The sequence below is a fragment of the Arvicola amphibius genome, chromosome 3, assembly GCF_903992535.2.
Source record: "Arvicola amphibius chromosome 3, mArvAmp1.2, whole genome shotgun sequence".
Lineage (NCBI taxonomy): Eukaryota > Metazoa > Chordata > Mammalia > Rodentia > Cricetidae > Arvicola > Arvicola amphibius.
Window position 1 is genome coordinate 165,937,256 of NC_052049.1, and position 16,292 is coordinate 165,953,547.

The window sequence follows — 16,292 nt, forward strand, 5'->3', positions numbered from 1 at the left end:
TGTATTGTGGATACTGCTCATGGCTGCCAGTCCCCTTTAATATACAAATGGGGTCATCTTCCTATCCAGCAGATTCTTCAGCCAGGAGCTGTTGTGCCCAAGTTTCTGGTTCCCAAATGAATTCATGTGATGGATGACTCTCATTGGTTAATAAAGAAACTGCCTTGGCTTTTTGATAGGGCAGGATTTAGATAGGTGGAGTAGATAGAACAGAATGCTGGGAAAAAGGGAAGTTAGTCAGATGCCTCTAGCAGATGCCATGAAGCCAGCCACCAGGTCAGACGTGCTGAATCTTTCCCGGTAAGACACCACTTCGTGGTGCTACACAGATTATTAGAAATGGGTTAAAGCAAGATGTGAGAATTAGACAATAAGAGGCTGGAACTAATGGGCCAGGCAGTGTTTAAAAGAATACAATTTGTGTGTTGTTATTTCGCGTGTAAAGCTAGCTGTGTGGGATCCGGGCAGGATGAAAAGCAGGCCTGCCCGCAGTGCTCACTACAGAATTCATGGAGCCCGATTTCTGATGCAAATTACATGAGGGTTTTTAATAATATTCACATTTAAGTTTGGACCGACACCTTTTCAGCACCCCAGCATGGTGGGTGTAGAAAGTGTGGCAGGGAGCCCCGGGGGAGGGCAGAACTTTTAAAGGGGAAATGCTGTAATCAGGGGAGTTTATGTCCTGTTGTCTTGGGATTGGGTAACGAGTACATAGGATAAGGTAGTTTCTGAAACCATTGGTCAGTTTTTGGGGCATGAAAACCTAACAAAGAGCCATTAATAACTGACAAGGTATCTTCAAGGACAGGATGCCTCCCAAGAACATCTGGACTTTGTTAAATTTTTATGGCTTCTTTGTAGATGCCCAAGAAGAGAAGGCAAGTTGAGGAGGAAGTTGGTTAGCCTTCTCAGGTTCTGCTGGCCCACAGCCTAGAAGATGCCAGGAGCTTGACCCATGGGGACGACACTTGCTCCCACCTCATTTTAGGGTTACCCAGTCCCCATGTGATGGTTTCATTTCATTTGTATTCTCTAGAGTTTCTTTATGCAAATATTAATAAATAGCTTCACTTTACCTCTGCTCTTATATCAGAGGTGGCATGGGAACACATTTTCCTCCCTTCTTGTTTGTATCTGAATAGAAATTTGATGATTTTTGAGTGGTCTTTTTCTTACCTGCCTCTCCTCAGTGGGTGACCTCATCTGACGGAGAACCTTCTTCCCTGGTCCAAGAGGCTGCCTTCCATTTCCTCTTCTCCTTTCTTCTTTGGCACAGCTCAAAAATATACCTAAACCAGAAGGCAGCTAGAATTGTTTAAAAGCAAAGTCTAGAAATTCACTCTGGCCTTGGGCAAGACCCACCACCAGCATTTGGCTGTAGGGACTACCCTTCTCACTTGGGGTACTTGGGTCCCTACCCAAGGTTGGGTACATCTGACCCACCAACCTTCCTGTGCCCCATCAGATGCGGGAGGAGAATGAGAGGCTCCATGCCACCCTGTCTCAGGATCAGAAGAAGGCAGCTGCCCAGTCGCAACGCCATATCAACGCCCTCCGTGCTCAGCTTCAAGAACAGGCCAGGCTTATTGCGTCCCAGGAGGAGACGGTAAGTCAGTCCTTTTCCTAGTCAGCAGATGCCAGGCCTCTTTTCTGTGAGGATGGCTTTGCATCCTTCTGAGTTCATGCTGTTGGTGTCCTTAGGCTCCTGAAGGGAAGTGAAGAGGGGTACAAGGTTGTAAGGCTACAGCTACCTCCCTCAAGGTATATGTCTCACTCTTCCCCTCAGAGACCACATAGGATACCTGGTTCCAGGCTGGCACTTTGCATGAAACCTCACTGCTACCTCAAACTGACCTTCAAGAGAGAGACCACTTTCTCTCCACCTTTATTCAGTGGATGATGAAACAGGCTGGGTTTTCTATATGTGGCAGGTGACATCGTCTCTAGCTAGGCTGGCAGGACACAGAGATGTTCTCCTTATAGTATTTTCACAGATATAACTTGCTAGCCAGGCCCCTTCCCATAAAGGAACAGCTTCTGATGCGCTTTTCTAATAAGCCAGCGAGACAAAAGTTGCTGAGTCTCCGAGCATCTCCTAACGCTGGGTCCTGTGATTCTTCACCTTGCTCTCGATAATTCTTCCACCACCCCCAGTCTGTACTCAGCTCCCCTTTGGAAGTCCAGGTCTGTGGGAAGACCCATCTCCTCCAAGCCTCACCTGGGACCTCAGGTTCCCGTGTTCTGCATAGCCCTGAGTCACTGCCGCTGTCCAGTCCCTTCCTGCTGTCATCATATCCCTTGTTAGTTATACTTTTCGGTTTGATTTTTTTTCTTTTCTTTCTTTTTTTTAAAGATTTATTTATTATGTATACAGTATTCTGCCTGCATGTGTGCCTGCAGGCCAGAAAAGGGCACCAGATCGCATTACAGATGGTTTGTAAGGCCTCATATGGTTGCTGGGAATTGAACTCAGGACCTCTGGAAGAATAACCAATGCTCTTAAGTGCTGAGCCATCTCTCCAGCCCCCACTTCCCTGCTTTCTAGCCATATCATGTCAGTCACTGTACCCACCAGTCTTGTGACAAAACTTTTTCTGCGAGACACAACACGCATGTCTACTCACCCCAGATAGGGAACCCATGACAGACCAAAGTACAGATACCACCAAAGTCCAACTTGGCAAGCCAGTGAGTCTTATTGGGGTTATTTATAGGGGCAGGAATGACTCAAAGATAACTGTATTACTAACGCCCGCCCCACATGTGTGACAGCTCACAGAAACTAAGAACCTGGAGCACACTGCACAGCCTCAGAGAGCTCAGTAGCTTGGAGGGTCCTTTTTGAGAGACGCCGTTGGTCTAAATCTCTTCCTGGCAGTGCAGCTGGTTTCTGCTTCTTCAGACTGCTGGTCTCATCTCAGAGTCTGCATCTCAGCTTGCCTGAGAGTCTTCTCTGTAGCTCAGCTTCCTGAGAGGGACTCTCAGCTTTATTTCTTTCTCTGTCAGGGGGGGCATAGTGAATCTGGTCAGTTTCAGGGACTTCCTGGAGCTCTTGTGAGTTGTTTACCTGCCTCCTTCCAGAACTTACTACATAAGATGGAATGTTTCAGTCTCAGAGGAAGCTGTTATAGGACACCACCTCGTCCCTTGCTCCCTGCAAACACTGGCCAAAGAGGAAGGAAAAGGCCCTTGTTAGGGAAGGGGCGTTGAGCAAATTTACCGGTGCTTGGGTCAGGCCTCATGGCAGGGAAGCTGACCAGGCCTCTGTGTGCCCATGAGCCCCCAGGTCAGCTGTCTGCATCACTGGTTAGAATTTCTCTCATCTCCTGGCTGTCTTACATCAATTTTACCTCCATGCCAGCTGTACCCCTGTCCCATTCTGCTTCTGTGGGCTCCCTCCCTGAAGGAGTGGTCCTCTGAAGACTCATTCTGGTCTCCTTTCCCCAAGAAAGCTGAGCAGCTGGTTATCCAGGAATGCTAGCCATTACTCTTCCTTGGTGTGGTCTCTTTCTACACACTCACCGGTGGGAGATGAGATGTGATTGGGGTGGGGTAGTAAGTCTTTCTAGTTCTTGGTGGGTGGCTGCCATCTCTTCCTGTTCTGGGCAGGCCTGCTGCTCAGAGCAGAGTCTCTACAGTGTCCCCTGCTGGCTGTAACCTGTCCCATCTTTTGCAGATACAGACCTTGTCCCTCAGGAAGGTGGAGGGTAAGTAAGTCTGCAGTGAGTGGTCAGGATCAGTCGGATCAGTCTTTGGGTTGTCCTGGGCTCTTTGCCTTCCACCCCGCCCCCCGGTGATTTATGGGTCAAACACTGGTGACAGCAGTCCGTGGGACATTCGCTGTGGTGTCAGACTGTCCAACTGGATGAGCCAGAGGGCCTATGGGAGGGAGGTCATTTGTGCTGAAGGCTTCTTTCCATCAGCTATCAGTGATTCTTGCCTGGTTTTATTGTTCTCTAGTGGGAGGGAAGAGGTGAGGGTCTTGGGCATGGTGTTGATAGGATTGGGCCCTTGAGTTGTCTTTTTAATTCACCTTATCTGTGGCATGCCATTCATAACGACCGTGTTTCATGCCGAGCACTTTCTGATTCTCCTCACATTCCGTTGTGATTTGATGTGCGATGGGTATTATAGCTCTATTTTTCCACATAAGAACACCGAGGCTTAGTGAGGCTCAGAGACTTAACAGCTTATGTACAGCCATTGGAGGCAGAGCTGGGATGTGAGTCTGATGTTCCTGCCTCTAGTGTCTGTGTTGGTGACTATTTTTCCATCCTGTCCCTCTGGGAAAGATGAATCTATGGAGGGCTTGCCCTTACAGGCCACTTCTCCCCCGAGGTACTACATCTTTCTTTGAGTCAGGGGTGAGGTACAGGGTTCTGGTGCCACTAATTGCTCCTGTCTTCTCAGAAGTCCAAGAGGTGCCAAAGGCTGTGGACACAGAGGAGGAGTCTTCTGAGGAAGGTGGGTCTCTCTCTCTCTCTCTCTCTCTCTCTCTCTTTCTCTCTCAAGCAGATTGGCCGTTCTCCTCACTTTTTATTTTCTCTTTAACTGTAATCTGGACACATGAAGCTATGGCAGAAGGAACTGAGGACACAGAATAAATATTCCTTAAATGCCTTGCATGTATCAGATACCTGTGTAAAGGCACTAACATGCGGTCTGCAGGGCCACTGAGTCACAGGGCTACAGGAGGCAGAGCAGTGCCTGCTGGGCTTCTGACTCAGGTCCTGACCCTTGTGCCTGTCCCGCTGCCTCTCACCCAGTGCTGTTCAGAGCACTGGAGAGAGCTCCCTGCACTGGCTTTCAAATGGTCTCTGTTTTCCATGTGAGTGACCTGTGGGTAGATCATGGAGGACCTAAAGTAACAAGACTCTCAAGTGCTCCAGAGAGCACTTGAATGGGCGATCTTGTCTGCCCTTTAATCTGGATCAGAACAGAACCAGATTCAACGGGTAGAGGCCTGGCTAAGGCTGGAGCCCATCTGGAATCTGAGACCAGAGTAGAGCCCACGGAACAAGTTGTTTCCAGGGTTTGATTCCAATTCCCAAAGCTATGAGTTGACCTCAGGACTGACAGCCCAGATCTGGGATGTCCTGGCTGGCAGGGGATGGGGGTGTAGAAGCTGGGTGGTGAGTCTAAGACAGTGATAGCCAGGGGGGAAAATATGTCATCTTCTGGCTCAGGAATTGACATTTGGGAGGGGCCTGCTTTGGACTCATTCTAGGAACTGGGGTTACTGGTGGGTACAAGGGCTCTCAGGCAGGCAGGTCCAGGGATGGTGGGCTCAGCTGGGAGCACTGACCTCGCTTACTGTCTCCTGCTGCAGAGCTGCAGAGCTCCCACGATGAGCAACGGAAGGTGTTAGCAGCTCTGAGGCAAAACCCCACTTGGCTGAAGCAGTTCCGGCCCATCCTGGAGGACACCCTGGAAGAGAAGCTGGAAGGCATGGGGATAAAGAGGGTCAGTTCCTGGGTTACTGTTGAGTTAGTCATTCCATTATGTGTGTAAAGACAGGGTCTTGCTGTGCAGCTCAGGCTGACCTCGAACTCACATCAATCCTCTCGCCTCAGCCTCCAGGGTGCTGGAATTAACCTAGTGTGCCGTTGCACCAAGCTAAGGGATACAGTTTTAAGGGCTGAGACCTATAATGAAGACAGAGAGTGTTCTTACCCAGAGAGGCGATTGGTCAGTCTTTATCCTGCAGACTCATCCGTTTCTTTCTGTGCTCATTGCTGTCTCAGGACAGAAGCTGTCCTGAGAAGAGAGGTCTCTCCTTTGCTCCAGGACCTTGTCCTGAGACTCTCAATGTTCTTCATTCACTGGTTACTTTTTCCCTTATCTCTTTAACCAAATCACCAGTAGAGGACATTTAGCTGGCTGAGTCTGGTCTATGGGCCAGCCCCATGTGTGTCAATGTCTCTCTCTAGCCCACCATCTATGTATGGGGCCTGTGACTGTTCCCGGATGTCCACAGACAGAGCCCGAGAGCACCTATTAGTAAATAAAGGTTCAGCATGGTATCACAGTAGCCAAGCGTCATAGCATTGAACACACCATTTGCATTTCAGTGAGTAATTTTAGAAAAACAAGTGAAGCAAACATAGATGGCTAGGGTTGAGTTTTGTGAAGATGCTGTCGTCAGCTGCTGCTTAATCCTGTGTCGGTCCTGTGTTCAGTTTTGATTTAAAAATGTCTAAATTTAGATAAATCTTATTCTTGGATTCAGGTGCCTCCCAAGCCCTCTCCTGGGCTCTGGGTGGTTGGTAGGCAGAAGCCCAGGCAACTTCTAGTAGTACACACTTTAAAGTTCAGTTTTCCAAATGCTGTTAAACAGGGAAAACATGGTAGAGCCAGGAGGCACAAAGGGAAGCAGGCTGTGATATCCCCCTGAGATTCCGTTGGATGTTGGGAAAACACGCCTCATCCAAGTCCCTTATGGGGTGAAGTGGATTGAACTGTGATGTAGCACTTCACCTAATCCTGTTCTGTGCATTGTGGTAGAGCCTCCTAAACCCTGAGTTCGCACACTTTCTGCTATGTGTGAGGCCCACCCTCTCTGTTCCCCACTTCACCCCCTCCCACACAAGCTGCAGACACAGTACCTCCGTGTCAGCAGCTATCGGGAAAGGGTGAGGGAGCCTGTGTATGAGAAGGCGCATGTCTGTCTCCTCCAGGACACAAAGGGAATTTCAGCTCAGAGTTTCCGACAGCTGGAGTCCCTGCTGAGAACCCAACGGGAGCAGACAGCTCGAAGCTTTCGTGAATTTTGGAGTCTGAGGGAGAAACTCAACAAGGAAGTGACCAGCAGGGTGAAGCAGAGATGGGAGAGTACCACTGGGGGGTCCCAGCCAGAAGGCCAGCCTCCGGGTAAGCAGGGCAGATGGGCTTTGAGACCACAGGAGAGGATTCCCTTCTGGCTGTGGCTTGTTTGCACAGGAGGAGGGAGCTTCTCCTGCCCCCCTGGGGATGTTTTTCTGACCAGTAGAGCTTGTGGAATCCTCAAGGGTAAATGAGTCCTGAGGTCCTCATTTGGAGAAACAGTCATGGGAGGAGCTGGGTTGAAATACTTAAAGGATGGTGAGGTTCTTTTCCTCAGTCGCGGCTGAGTGTGACCAGGCTGCCCATCCCATCTCATGCCCCGCAGGTCATGGCTGAGCTCTTCGTGCATCTAAAGTTTGCCAAATGCAACCTGCACATATATATATATATATCTCCAGGGGACATCAGAGATGATTTTAGTTGGTACATGGAGCAATTACTTTACAACTTATTCTTTCTTTCCCTTCACATGAATTGGGGAAGCAATCCTAGCATACAATCACGTGAGATAATAGAATTATTTCTTGTATGAGTATAAAGCAGGGATTTTATGTTAAAAGTACAGTTGTTTAATGTACAATGTACAGGTCGCATAAAAGTATGGTAAAAATTATGTGATTATCTGAGAAGCTCCATCCAAAGTCAACTTCCTGACCTTAAGGTTTCTAAAGCTAGGACAGTTCTTGGCACTGCAGACAGACATCTCTGACAGACAGTTGGCTTTCCTGCCTGCGTCTGAGCTTGTGTTCCTTTGCTCATTTGCCCAAATGTCTCTAACTTAGTATAGTGTCTGCTTTGCTTGACTTTGTACCAGGACCTGCCCTGCCACATGAGAAAGCAGCGAGGACTGGGGATGTGAGCCAGACACAGGGGTGCTGGACACTCAGTAGGGGGAGGAGAACACAGGGAGGACCGGGAGATGTGAGCCACACAAACACAGGGGGGCTGGACACTCAGGAGGGGGAGGAGAGGGATTTGGAGAGCAAGAATGGAAATGTCCTCAGACTTCTGGCTTCCAGGGGGAAAGAAAGGGTGCCTTGCTTCTTCTAGGTACCACTTTCCCCCCATTGCTATCATCAGAAAGCCAGGAGAGCGCCTTCTCTGTCTCTGTTACCCCTTCCCTAGCTTTGGGATTCAAGTCATTAACTGCGATGAAAGACACATTTTCATGACACCTGGCGGACCTTTCCTTCCTGCTCTGAGTCCACTTATCCTCACATTCCCCACTAGCCCTTTGCCAATGCTCACCTCTGTCTGCTTTGAGTCTAAGCAGTTCTCAACCTGTGGGTCGCGATCCCTTTTGGGGGGGTCGCATAATAGATATCCTGCATATCAGACATTTAGTTATGATTCATAACAGTAGCAAAATTGCAGTTATGAAGTAGCAGTGAGATAGTTTTATGGGTGGGGAGGGTCACCACAACATGAGGAACTGCATTAAAGGGTTGCAGCATTAGGAGGGCGGAGAACCACTGGCTTAGGCCTCGCCCCTTTCTCAGGGAGCTTGCTGCGAGATGCCGTGGAGGCAGTGGCAGATGGACGGCCAGGTTTGCAACCGTCATTATGCTCGGTGGAGTTGAGGGCAAGGTCCTCCATAGCTGCAAGTCTCTGTAAAGCAGAATGACATTGCCTGAAGACGGGCTGGGGGCTGGGGAGAGGGTGGGCAGCAGAGATATGCAAAGAGTGTCTGGTACACAGTAGCTGTAAGTTATTGTTGTTTCCTCCCATGGGCTTGTTTCGGCCTTTCTCCTCTCTTCATCTTACCCCTTCCCACTTATGAATAAGCACGTCCTCTGAGAGCAGCAGATCACAGGCATGAGCTATTGCAGTAAGAAGTACTTCTCGATGAACTCAGTGCATGCATGTTAGTTACATGCAAAGCACTTACTCCAGCATCCTGTGATACAGTTCTCTCCAGTTCCCTTCCCATGACCAAACATCACCGGACCCCTTGTTTCCTGGTGGGAAACAGGGGTGGTATCTAATTGCCTTCTAATTGCCTGCTTTGGGCACTGCAGCCTTTCCTGGGACTTAAAGGTCCTGGCAGCTCTTGGTAGTCATGTAGTCCTGCAGCGACCTCTGGTGGCAGCAGCGTTTTCCTGCAGGGCCTCTTGCGTTCAAGGTTGTGAGCAAAGTCAGCCTGGGTCTGCAGACTGGTTGCCTCCTCTGGTCGTCTGTAATGATGACATGACCCGGGAACATCAAATACTCTCCAAGTCTCTGATGAGACTGGAGCTTTGTCCTAGTAGAGGGACTTAAGATATAGGACGACGGTCTAATGTACTGTGGCTTATCATTTCTGGTGTTAGACTTCTGTGTTATTTCAGGACTACAGGCCCAACATTGGCATGTTCTACAAGTCATTCCTTTCTGTGTTTCTAGTCAAAAGCCAGCGGACCACACTGGCCACAAGGGAGACCCGGCCAAAGACCAAGACCCTGAATGTGGCACTGCCATCCAAGCCAGCAGAGCCTTCTACACCAGCTCTTCAGAGCCGTAGCAGCCATGGCCCTGGCCTCCCCCAGGTGTCCACCCCCATTCCACGCCCCAGAGTGCATGGACCCTCCAGTACCCCTGTTTCCCCTGGGCCCGGGCTGAGGTGAGCTCTAGACTTTGCCCTCCTATGGGGTCTGAGGTGATGGCCTCTGGCCTCTGGAAGCCTGCCCTAGACCCTTACAGAGCTCTGTATTACAAGGGAGGGATGGGGACAGATGTGAATATTGAAGGTACCTCAGGCAGTGTTCAACCTGAGCCTCTGAGAAGAGACCGGGCTTCCTTCACTCCCGTTGAGGCAGATCTACCCTTCCCTTCCCATCTCTTCCTCCAAACCATGACTACAGTGGAAGGATGGGGCCTCAGGTCCTCTGGGCTTTATACTTCGCCCGAGGGAGCAGGGCTAGCTTGGGGAAAACCGGAAAGTTTATGTCTGGCTTTAAAATTTTTCTTTCTGTGTCCCTTTCATTTTGTCTTGCAGCAGCACTCCCCCTTTTAGTTCTGAAGAGGAGCCAGAAGAAGACGTTGTACAGCGTGTGTCTCTTCAGCCCCCCAAAGTTCTTCCCAGGTCTGCACCCCAGCCAGAGGACAACTGGGGCTGGTCTGACTCTGAGACTTCAGAAGAGAGTGCTCAGCCCTCTGCCAAGGGCTCTGGTGGGCTGGCTTCCTCAGGTGAGTCTTTCTTCGGCCTCAGTTTCTCTGTGCCCTGGAAAACCCTTCAGCTTCTTCCGGGGAGTTCTGATTTGGCATTTCTTCTTTGGCTCAGAAATGCCAGGAGGAAGTTAGACCTGGGTAAGAGTTATTTTGCCCGCTGTTTTTGTCACTGAGTTGTCTAAATGTTGGAGGTTTTGTCTAGTAGAGAAGGCCCTCTAAGCAATATGTCCCTTTGGGGGCTGTTTGGGAGAGATAGAAGGTAGCTGGAAGCCCCGAGGGTGTCTCCACCAACAGCCTTTGGGCAACAATAGCATTTCATCTGGGTAAGAAAGTTCTTTGGCATTTTCTTCAGTGACAGGCAGGGATGCCACTTGTTGATGAAAGTACTTTATAGAGACTTAAGCTAAGGGTTCTGGTAATTGGGGTGAGTTATTGAACATTTCTCTTCTCAAAGTAGTGGCGTCTGCTCCCAGCCATTCAAGGTTCCCTTATAAAGCTACCGACAGAAGTGAGGCCTCTGCCTTAGGTTGTGTTTCTGGCTCTGGCTGAGCCAGAGAATATGGGGCTTACAGTTCTGACTTTGCAAACCTGAAGGGAGAAGCAGCGGGATTTGCAGTCAGTCAGTACCTGTCCTGGAGTCTGCAGTGCTGCTTCTTGTCTGCGGCATAACCCAAGCCTGCGAGCCCCTCACAAGCCACCAGGACTAGCAATCTGGAGGCTCGATGCCTCAGGTGGGAGGACAGGCTGGGAAGCTGGTGGAACCGGGAGCCACGAGTCTTTGGCACAGTTCTGGCCCTGTTACTCCCTGCTTGCCCTTATGCAAAGCTTCCGGTTTCTTTGTTGGAAAAGGACAGATTTTAATAAGACGATTAATAAGAGGTCAAACAACACAGTGCTTGGCTCATACTAGGAATTGAATAAACATTTGTGTCTCTTAAAGATTCATTTCATTTTTAATTATGTGTGGGTATGTGCAAGTGAGTGCAGATGCCTGTGGAGGCCAGAAGAGGGCGCTAGATCCCTTGAAACCTGGAGTTACAGGTGCCTGTGAGCTAACTGATGGCAATCAAACTCAGATCCTCTGCAAAGGAGGTAGAGGCTCCTAACTGCTGAGCCATCTTTCTAGCCCCAATCAATACAAAGATCAATCATCCAGTGATCAACCATCCAAGGGCTGTTACAGCTCTAAAAGTCTGCCAAGATTTAGCATTTGAATCCAGAGGGCTGTGTGATGTTTGTGCTGCACTGCTCTGTCGTCTTGGTGCATCTGAGTTGGGGGCCCCTTGAAGATCTGAGTTACTGATTAACTCCTTCTTCCTGCATGGAGTTCATAGGAAATCGTGCCTGTGATACTAACATTTGATCTCTGTGTTTATCTGTGGTGCAGCTTGTTGAAGGAAGACATAGGAGTCACTTTTACATTACTGTGACTAAAATACCCAAGAACAGCTTAAATTTCTTAAATAAAGAAATAAATTCTTTTTTTTTTTTTTTTTTTTGGTGCATGGTTTCCCAGATACCAGCTCATTATTGTAGGGGGTCCATGGAGCAGATCACATCCTGGCAGGCAGGAATCCAGAGGAAGGGGTACGGGAAAAAGACCAGGATCTGCCCACAGTACCCAACTCCTTCCAACTAGCTCCCACCTTCTACCTTTCCCTGCACCTCCAAAACATCACCCCAGTAAATATCTATTAAGGGACCAATCCACCAATTAGATCAGAGCCCTCATGACCTAACTGCCTTTGATAACGTCTCTACTAATTCCCTCGGCCATTCCCAACCCAGTCAAGCTGACAAGATTAACCGTCATACGTCACCTGACTGTACAGTCTTTGTAGTTCACGAATTAAACAGAAGCCCCCCTCAGGTTCATCAGAGGGACGGTCTTCCTAAGCCTCCACCAGCAGCCATGGCATAAGTCAGCAGTTACTTATCAAGGCATTCTTATTTTTATATATTTTTATTCATTTATTTTTTAATTACCAAAGCATTCTAAGTGCATATAACCAGACTAGTTTTAGCCTGGGCCTTTTCTGTCTCCTTTTCCCTCTTTTTTTTTTGTGGGGCGGGGGGAGGCGCTAATTCTGTCTTCTTCCTCTTGACTCTTGCTCCATTCCAGCTGTCCAGGTTGGAGACTAGATATGGCCCAAAGGGACGATGCGCCCGTTTCCCAGGCTCGTCCCACTAATGTGACTACTTGTCCCTTTCCAGGAACTCTGGTGCAGTCGATGGTCAAAAACCTTGAGAAGCAGCTTGAAACGCCAGTGAAGAAGCCCTCCGGAGGGGTCAACATGTTCTTAAGGCCCAACGCTGCCCTTCAGAGGTCTTCCACGCCAGCAAGGAAGTCTCAGGTAGGACGCTTAAAGATGGCCCTACATTCCATGGAGAGCCAGCTCCAAATGTGTGGGCTCTGGGGTGAAGGCTGGGGAAAGACTGAGCAAGTGTCAGCTCTGACATGTCCTGAGAAAGACACTGCATATGACCTTGTCTCCTTTGTCCCTCTGTATGTCGAAAGATGACCACTTTGGATATTAAAAAAACCTTTTGGTTCATTAGGTAAGTTCTTTCTGGTCTCCTGCCTCCGAGAGCCTCCTGCTGTGGCTGCTCTCTTCCCCTGCTGTCTCTTCCATACTGGGCCCCTCCCCAGTCCTTACTTCACAGAAGACCCCAAAAAGGGGCTGGGTATAGAACACTGCTCCTCCTCAGAGTGGTGCCACACAGCACATCAGAGAGGGACATGTAGACACCTTGTCCCAACTATTCAAGGTGGTGGGTACCTCACCGCTACACACTTCGGTGGCTGCCCTCCCTCAGGTGGCAGCTGCCATGAGTTTGCAAACTTAGCACTCACATGAGCGCCAGACTCTTTTTTGCCACCTTGTTCCCGCCTCAGGGAACAGCTGCCACTTTCTGTTAGCTTCTAGGGTAGGAAAAACATAGAACTCTTTCCCGTCACTCCATTTGCAGAGGATGAAGATGCTGCCCTAAGCAACAGAAGGAGGAGTGAGCAATTGTCTTTTTAGTGCTGCTGATGGAACCCAGGGCCTCCCCCACCCGCTAAACAGGCACTGTCACTGAGCAGTCCTCATAGTCTCCCACTTCGTGTTTTATAACAGACATACATTTACTCATCACACATACAGTTTGTATGTTTGGCTCGTCTTGGAGTTTATGTAGAGCCCCAAGTTCTCCCGCTCTCCATTTAGAAAGAGCACCAATAGTCTAAATTAGACAGAGGTGCTGCCTAGGCCCTAGATGGGGGTCTTCTTATATGCCAGGATAAAATAGCTGGAATGTTGTTCCCATCTCCTCTCAAGTTCAGCGTTTTCCAGGCAGCTCTGAACACCAGTCTGTGAGGTGCATTCATCTCAAGAGCGTCAAATGTTAAAGGCTTCCAGTTCTGTCAATGTGAGGAGTTAGAATCTGCATATGCTATCGCCCCATCTATCTCTTCATCATATACTGTGCCGGTCTCGTCGCGGAGCGTGTAAGCATCTCCAAGCTCCCCGTCTTCTCTGCTGTGGGTGGGCACTAATAGTCTCCTGCAGATAGATGGTGATGTGAACATGCCCAGGTTTCAATGCAAACATGAGCAACCAGGTCTACCCGTAAACCTCTCCAGGGTGCTTGCCTTGGCCTCATTAGTAGGAAACCAGCATGTTTCAGTCCCTGTGGCCCTGAGTCTCTGGAGCAGGTGGGGCGCTTAGAAGACAGGACCGGGAGTCACCGCTTCTCATCGCTTTGATCTGAAGCATCATTTTCCCCCATTTCTGTCTTGGATGTTGCTGAACTCTCTGTCATCCTCCTGCACTTAACAAAATCTATCTTCTTCTCCTCTTTTACCTCTGCAGCTTTCTGAGGATGAGAGTGACTTGGAGATCTCGTCCTTGGAAGATCTCTCCCAGGACCTGGATCAGAGAGGAAAGCCAAAGCCGTTGACCCAGTCAAAGCTCCCAGAGAAGCTGGATGCCAGCCCTTGGGGCTCTGGCCGACCTAGGGTTCCTGGCTGGTGATTCTGCCTATGGTTGCCAGAGGGCTTAGCCTCATTACCTGGCTCGGCTCACCTTAACAGAAGAGATGGTTAGGCCTCTTGCTCCCACCAGCAGCCAAGAAGTCTTTCCCATGAGGAGAAGCAGAGCAAGGAGACAGACGGGACCTCTATGTCTTCTCTGTGTATGAACTGCTACCTCAGAGGGCCCTGGTCTTGCCGCTATCCCAAGGGGCTGGGTCCTGGAGCAGTGTCATGTGTTAAATGGAAGAAGGGTTGTAACAGGACCTCCAAGTGTTTCTTCCCGGATGCCCATGTCCAGCACAGTTTTACAGGAGGTGCTGTTTGTAGTCTGCAGGTCACCATGGAGATGGGTCTTGCATCAGTCACCAGTTCCCTGCTCTGTGCTGCGCTACTGAGTTGGGGTGCAGACAGAGGTAGGAGGTGTGAAGTGTCTGCTGCCAGGGCCAAGCACAGTAATCTAGGGCTAGACATTAGAGTCTTAGGAGGGCATGGGAGAGGCCTGTCCAAATTCCATTCCTGTTGTCGGGATAAAGCACTGACCAAAAGCAACTTAGAGGAGGAAAGACTTGGTTGGGTTTACAACTCCAGTCACAGCCTATTACAGAGAGGCAAAGGCTGGAACCTGAAGGTAGAGCTGCTTGCTGTTCCCCACAGCATTACCTCTGACCAAGGAGGTCACTTCACAGACAAAGAAGCCTAGCAGGAACCGTGGCGGGTGCTGTGTGCTAACTGGTTCACAGCTGTATTTACTCAGCTCTTTTATACGGCTCAGGACCGCTTGCCTAGGGAAGGTACCGCTCACAGTAGGCTGGGTTCTACATCCATGAACAACATGGACAGTCCCTCACAGATGCTGCCCCCACAGAAGCAGTTCCTCCACAGAGGCTCTCCTCTTGGACAGTTCTCAGTTGTGACAAATTGATGTTTAGACCTAATCAGGACACCTTTCAGCCCAGACCAGGATAACCTTGGAGAAGTTCCCCCGAGTTGTGACACCAGGTGGAGCTTTTTCATGGGCAAGAAGAGAGAGCAGTTTGGATGGAGCCTCTCATCCCCATAGAACCACAAATTTAATTTTTGAGACCATTTCTGATATGAGTTTTTATATATAATTTTTTATATGACTGATTTTTTTTTGAATGGGGGACCCAAATTTTTTGTTTGTTTGTTTGTTTTTGTTTTTGCTTTTTGAGACAGGGTTTCCCTGTGTAGCTCTGGCTGTTCTGGAACTCTCTGTAGAGCAGCAGGCTGACCTTGAACTCAGCTTGCTAAGATGAAAGGTATATATGGTGTCACATGACTGAGACTGAATTTTTTTTAGTATGAAAATATTTATTTATTATAGTGAACATTTAAATATAGAATGATGTACGTACCTCTTGGTCTTTATTTTTTTTTTCCAGCTTTGTGGCTTGAGGGTGGTGAAGAGGGGATGAAGCAGCTTCCACCTCAGTAGCGCTGGTTTAGGGCCTTTGGGATGCAGTGATTAAGCTGCAATAAGACAGCCGGCTTTACTGAGGTACTTTACCTGGGCAAGGTAAAGATGGCAGAAATGGAAACTGGCAGAGGAAGGTCGTGGAGTGCAATGCAGAGAGGAAGAAAGGAAGAAGCGTGTCTTAGTCAGCAGAGACACCATGACCACAGCAACTCTTATAAAGGAAAGCATTGAATTGGGCCTGGCTTACAGTTTCAGAGGCTTAGTCCGTTTTCATCATGGTGGGGAGCATGGGCACACAGGCAGACATGGTACAGGTAGCAGGAAGAGAAAGACACTGCTGACTTGGGCGTCTGAAACGTCAAAGTGTTGTGCCCTGACTCTGGACCTCCCCCCAAAACCACCAAGAGACCAGATCCACTGCAAAGGCCACGAGTCTTTAGCTATGAGTTCGAAGCCAGTGATGGAAGAAAAAACGCTGCACAGAGCAAAGGGATGTGGTGGCTGGGTAGGGGAGGGCTAGGGCCATATCGGTGCAAAGGAAACAGTTTGGTGAGGTCATAGCAGAGGACTCTGCATGGTTCCTGGACACAGGTGGGCAGGTAGGTGATTGCCAGGGACCCCTCAAGCCTCAGGGCTTCCTGGGAGATGGTCCACGTGGGGCGAAGAATAAAACTTGATCAGCACCAATTTTATAGGCGCTGGGTCAAAACGTCCAGAGTCTGGCTTCTCAGTTTACTGTTCTTACACATTTAAGCACAGTAAAACTTTGGGAAAAGGGTTCCACATGACAGTTATCACAACAAAGCTTTAGGCGTAGCTACATAGAAACTCCCTAGCAAAGTCGCAAAGAACCCTGACCATTGCAGT

General features: G+C 49.2%; 1 protein-coding gene across 4 annotated transcripts in view; it reads left to right on the forward strand.

Annotated features, from left to right (window-relative positions):
* Dzip1l (DAZ interacting zinc finger protein 1 like) overlaps window positions 1-16,071 on the forward strand; it is a 40,695-nt gene extending 24,624 nt beyond the window's left edge. For 3 of the 4 annotated variants that reach the window (XM_038323662.1, XM_038323661.1, XM_038323663.1), the window contains exons 9-17: window positions 1,469-1,609; window positions 3,680-3,710; window positions 4,414-4,467; window positions 5,333-5,466; window positions 6,681-6,873; window positions 9,208-9,424; window positions 9,800-9,990; window positions 12,187-12,326; window positions 13,827-16,071. In XM_038323662.1, coding sequence (XP_038179590.1) covers window positions 1,469-1,609; window positions 3,680-3,710; window positions 4,414-4,467; window positions 5,333-5,466; window positions 6,681-6,873; window positions 9,208-9,424; window positions 9,800-9,990; window positions 12,187-12,326; window positions 13,827-13,988 — 1,263 coding nt within the window. In that variant the 3' untranslated portion in view covers window positions 13,989-16,071. The remainder of the gene's footprint in view (window positions 1-1,468; window positions 1,610-3,679; window positions 3,711-4,413; window positions 4,468-5,332; window positions 5,467-6,680; window positions 6,874-9,207; window positions 9,425-9,799; window positions 9,991-12,186; window positions 12,327-13,826) is intronic. The other variant, XM_038323664.1, reaches the window with a different exon arrangement.
* The last annotated feature ends 221 nt before the right edge of the window (window positions 16,072-16,292 follow it).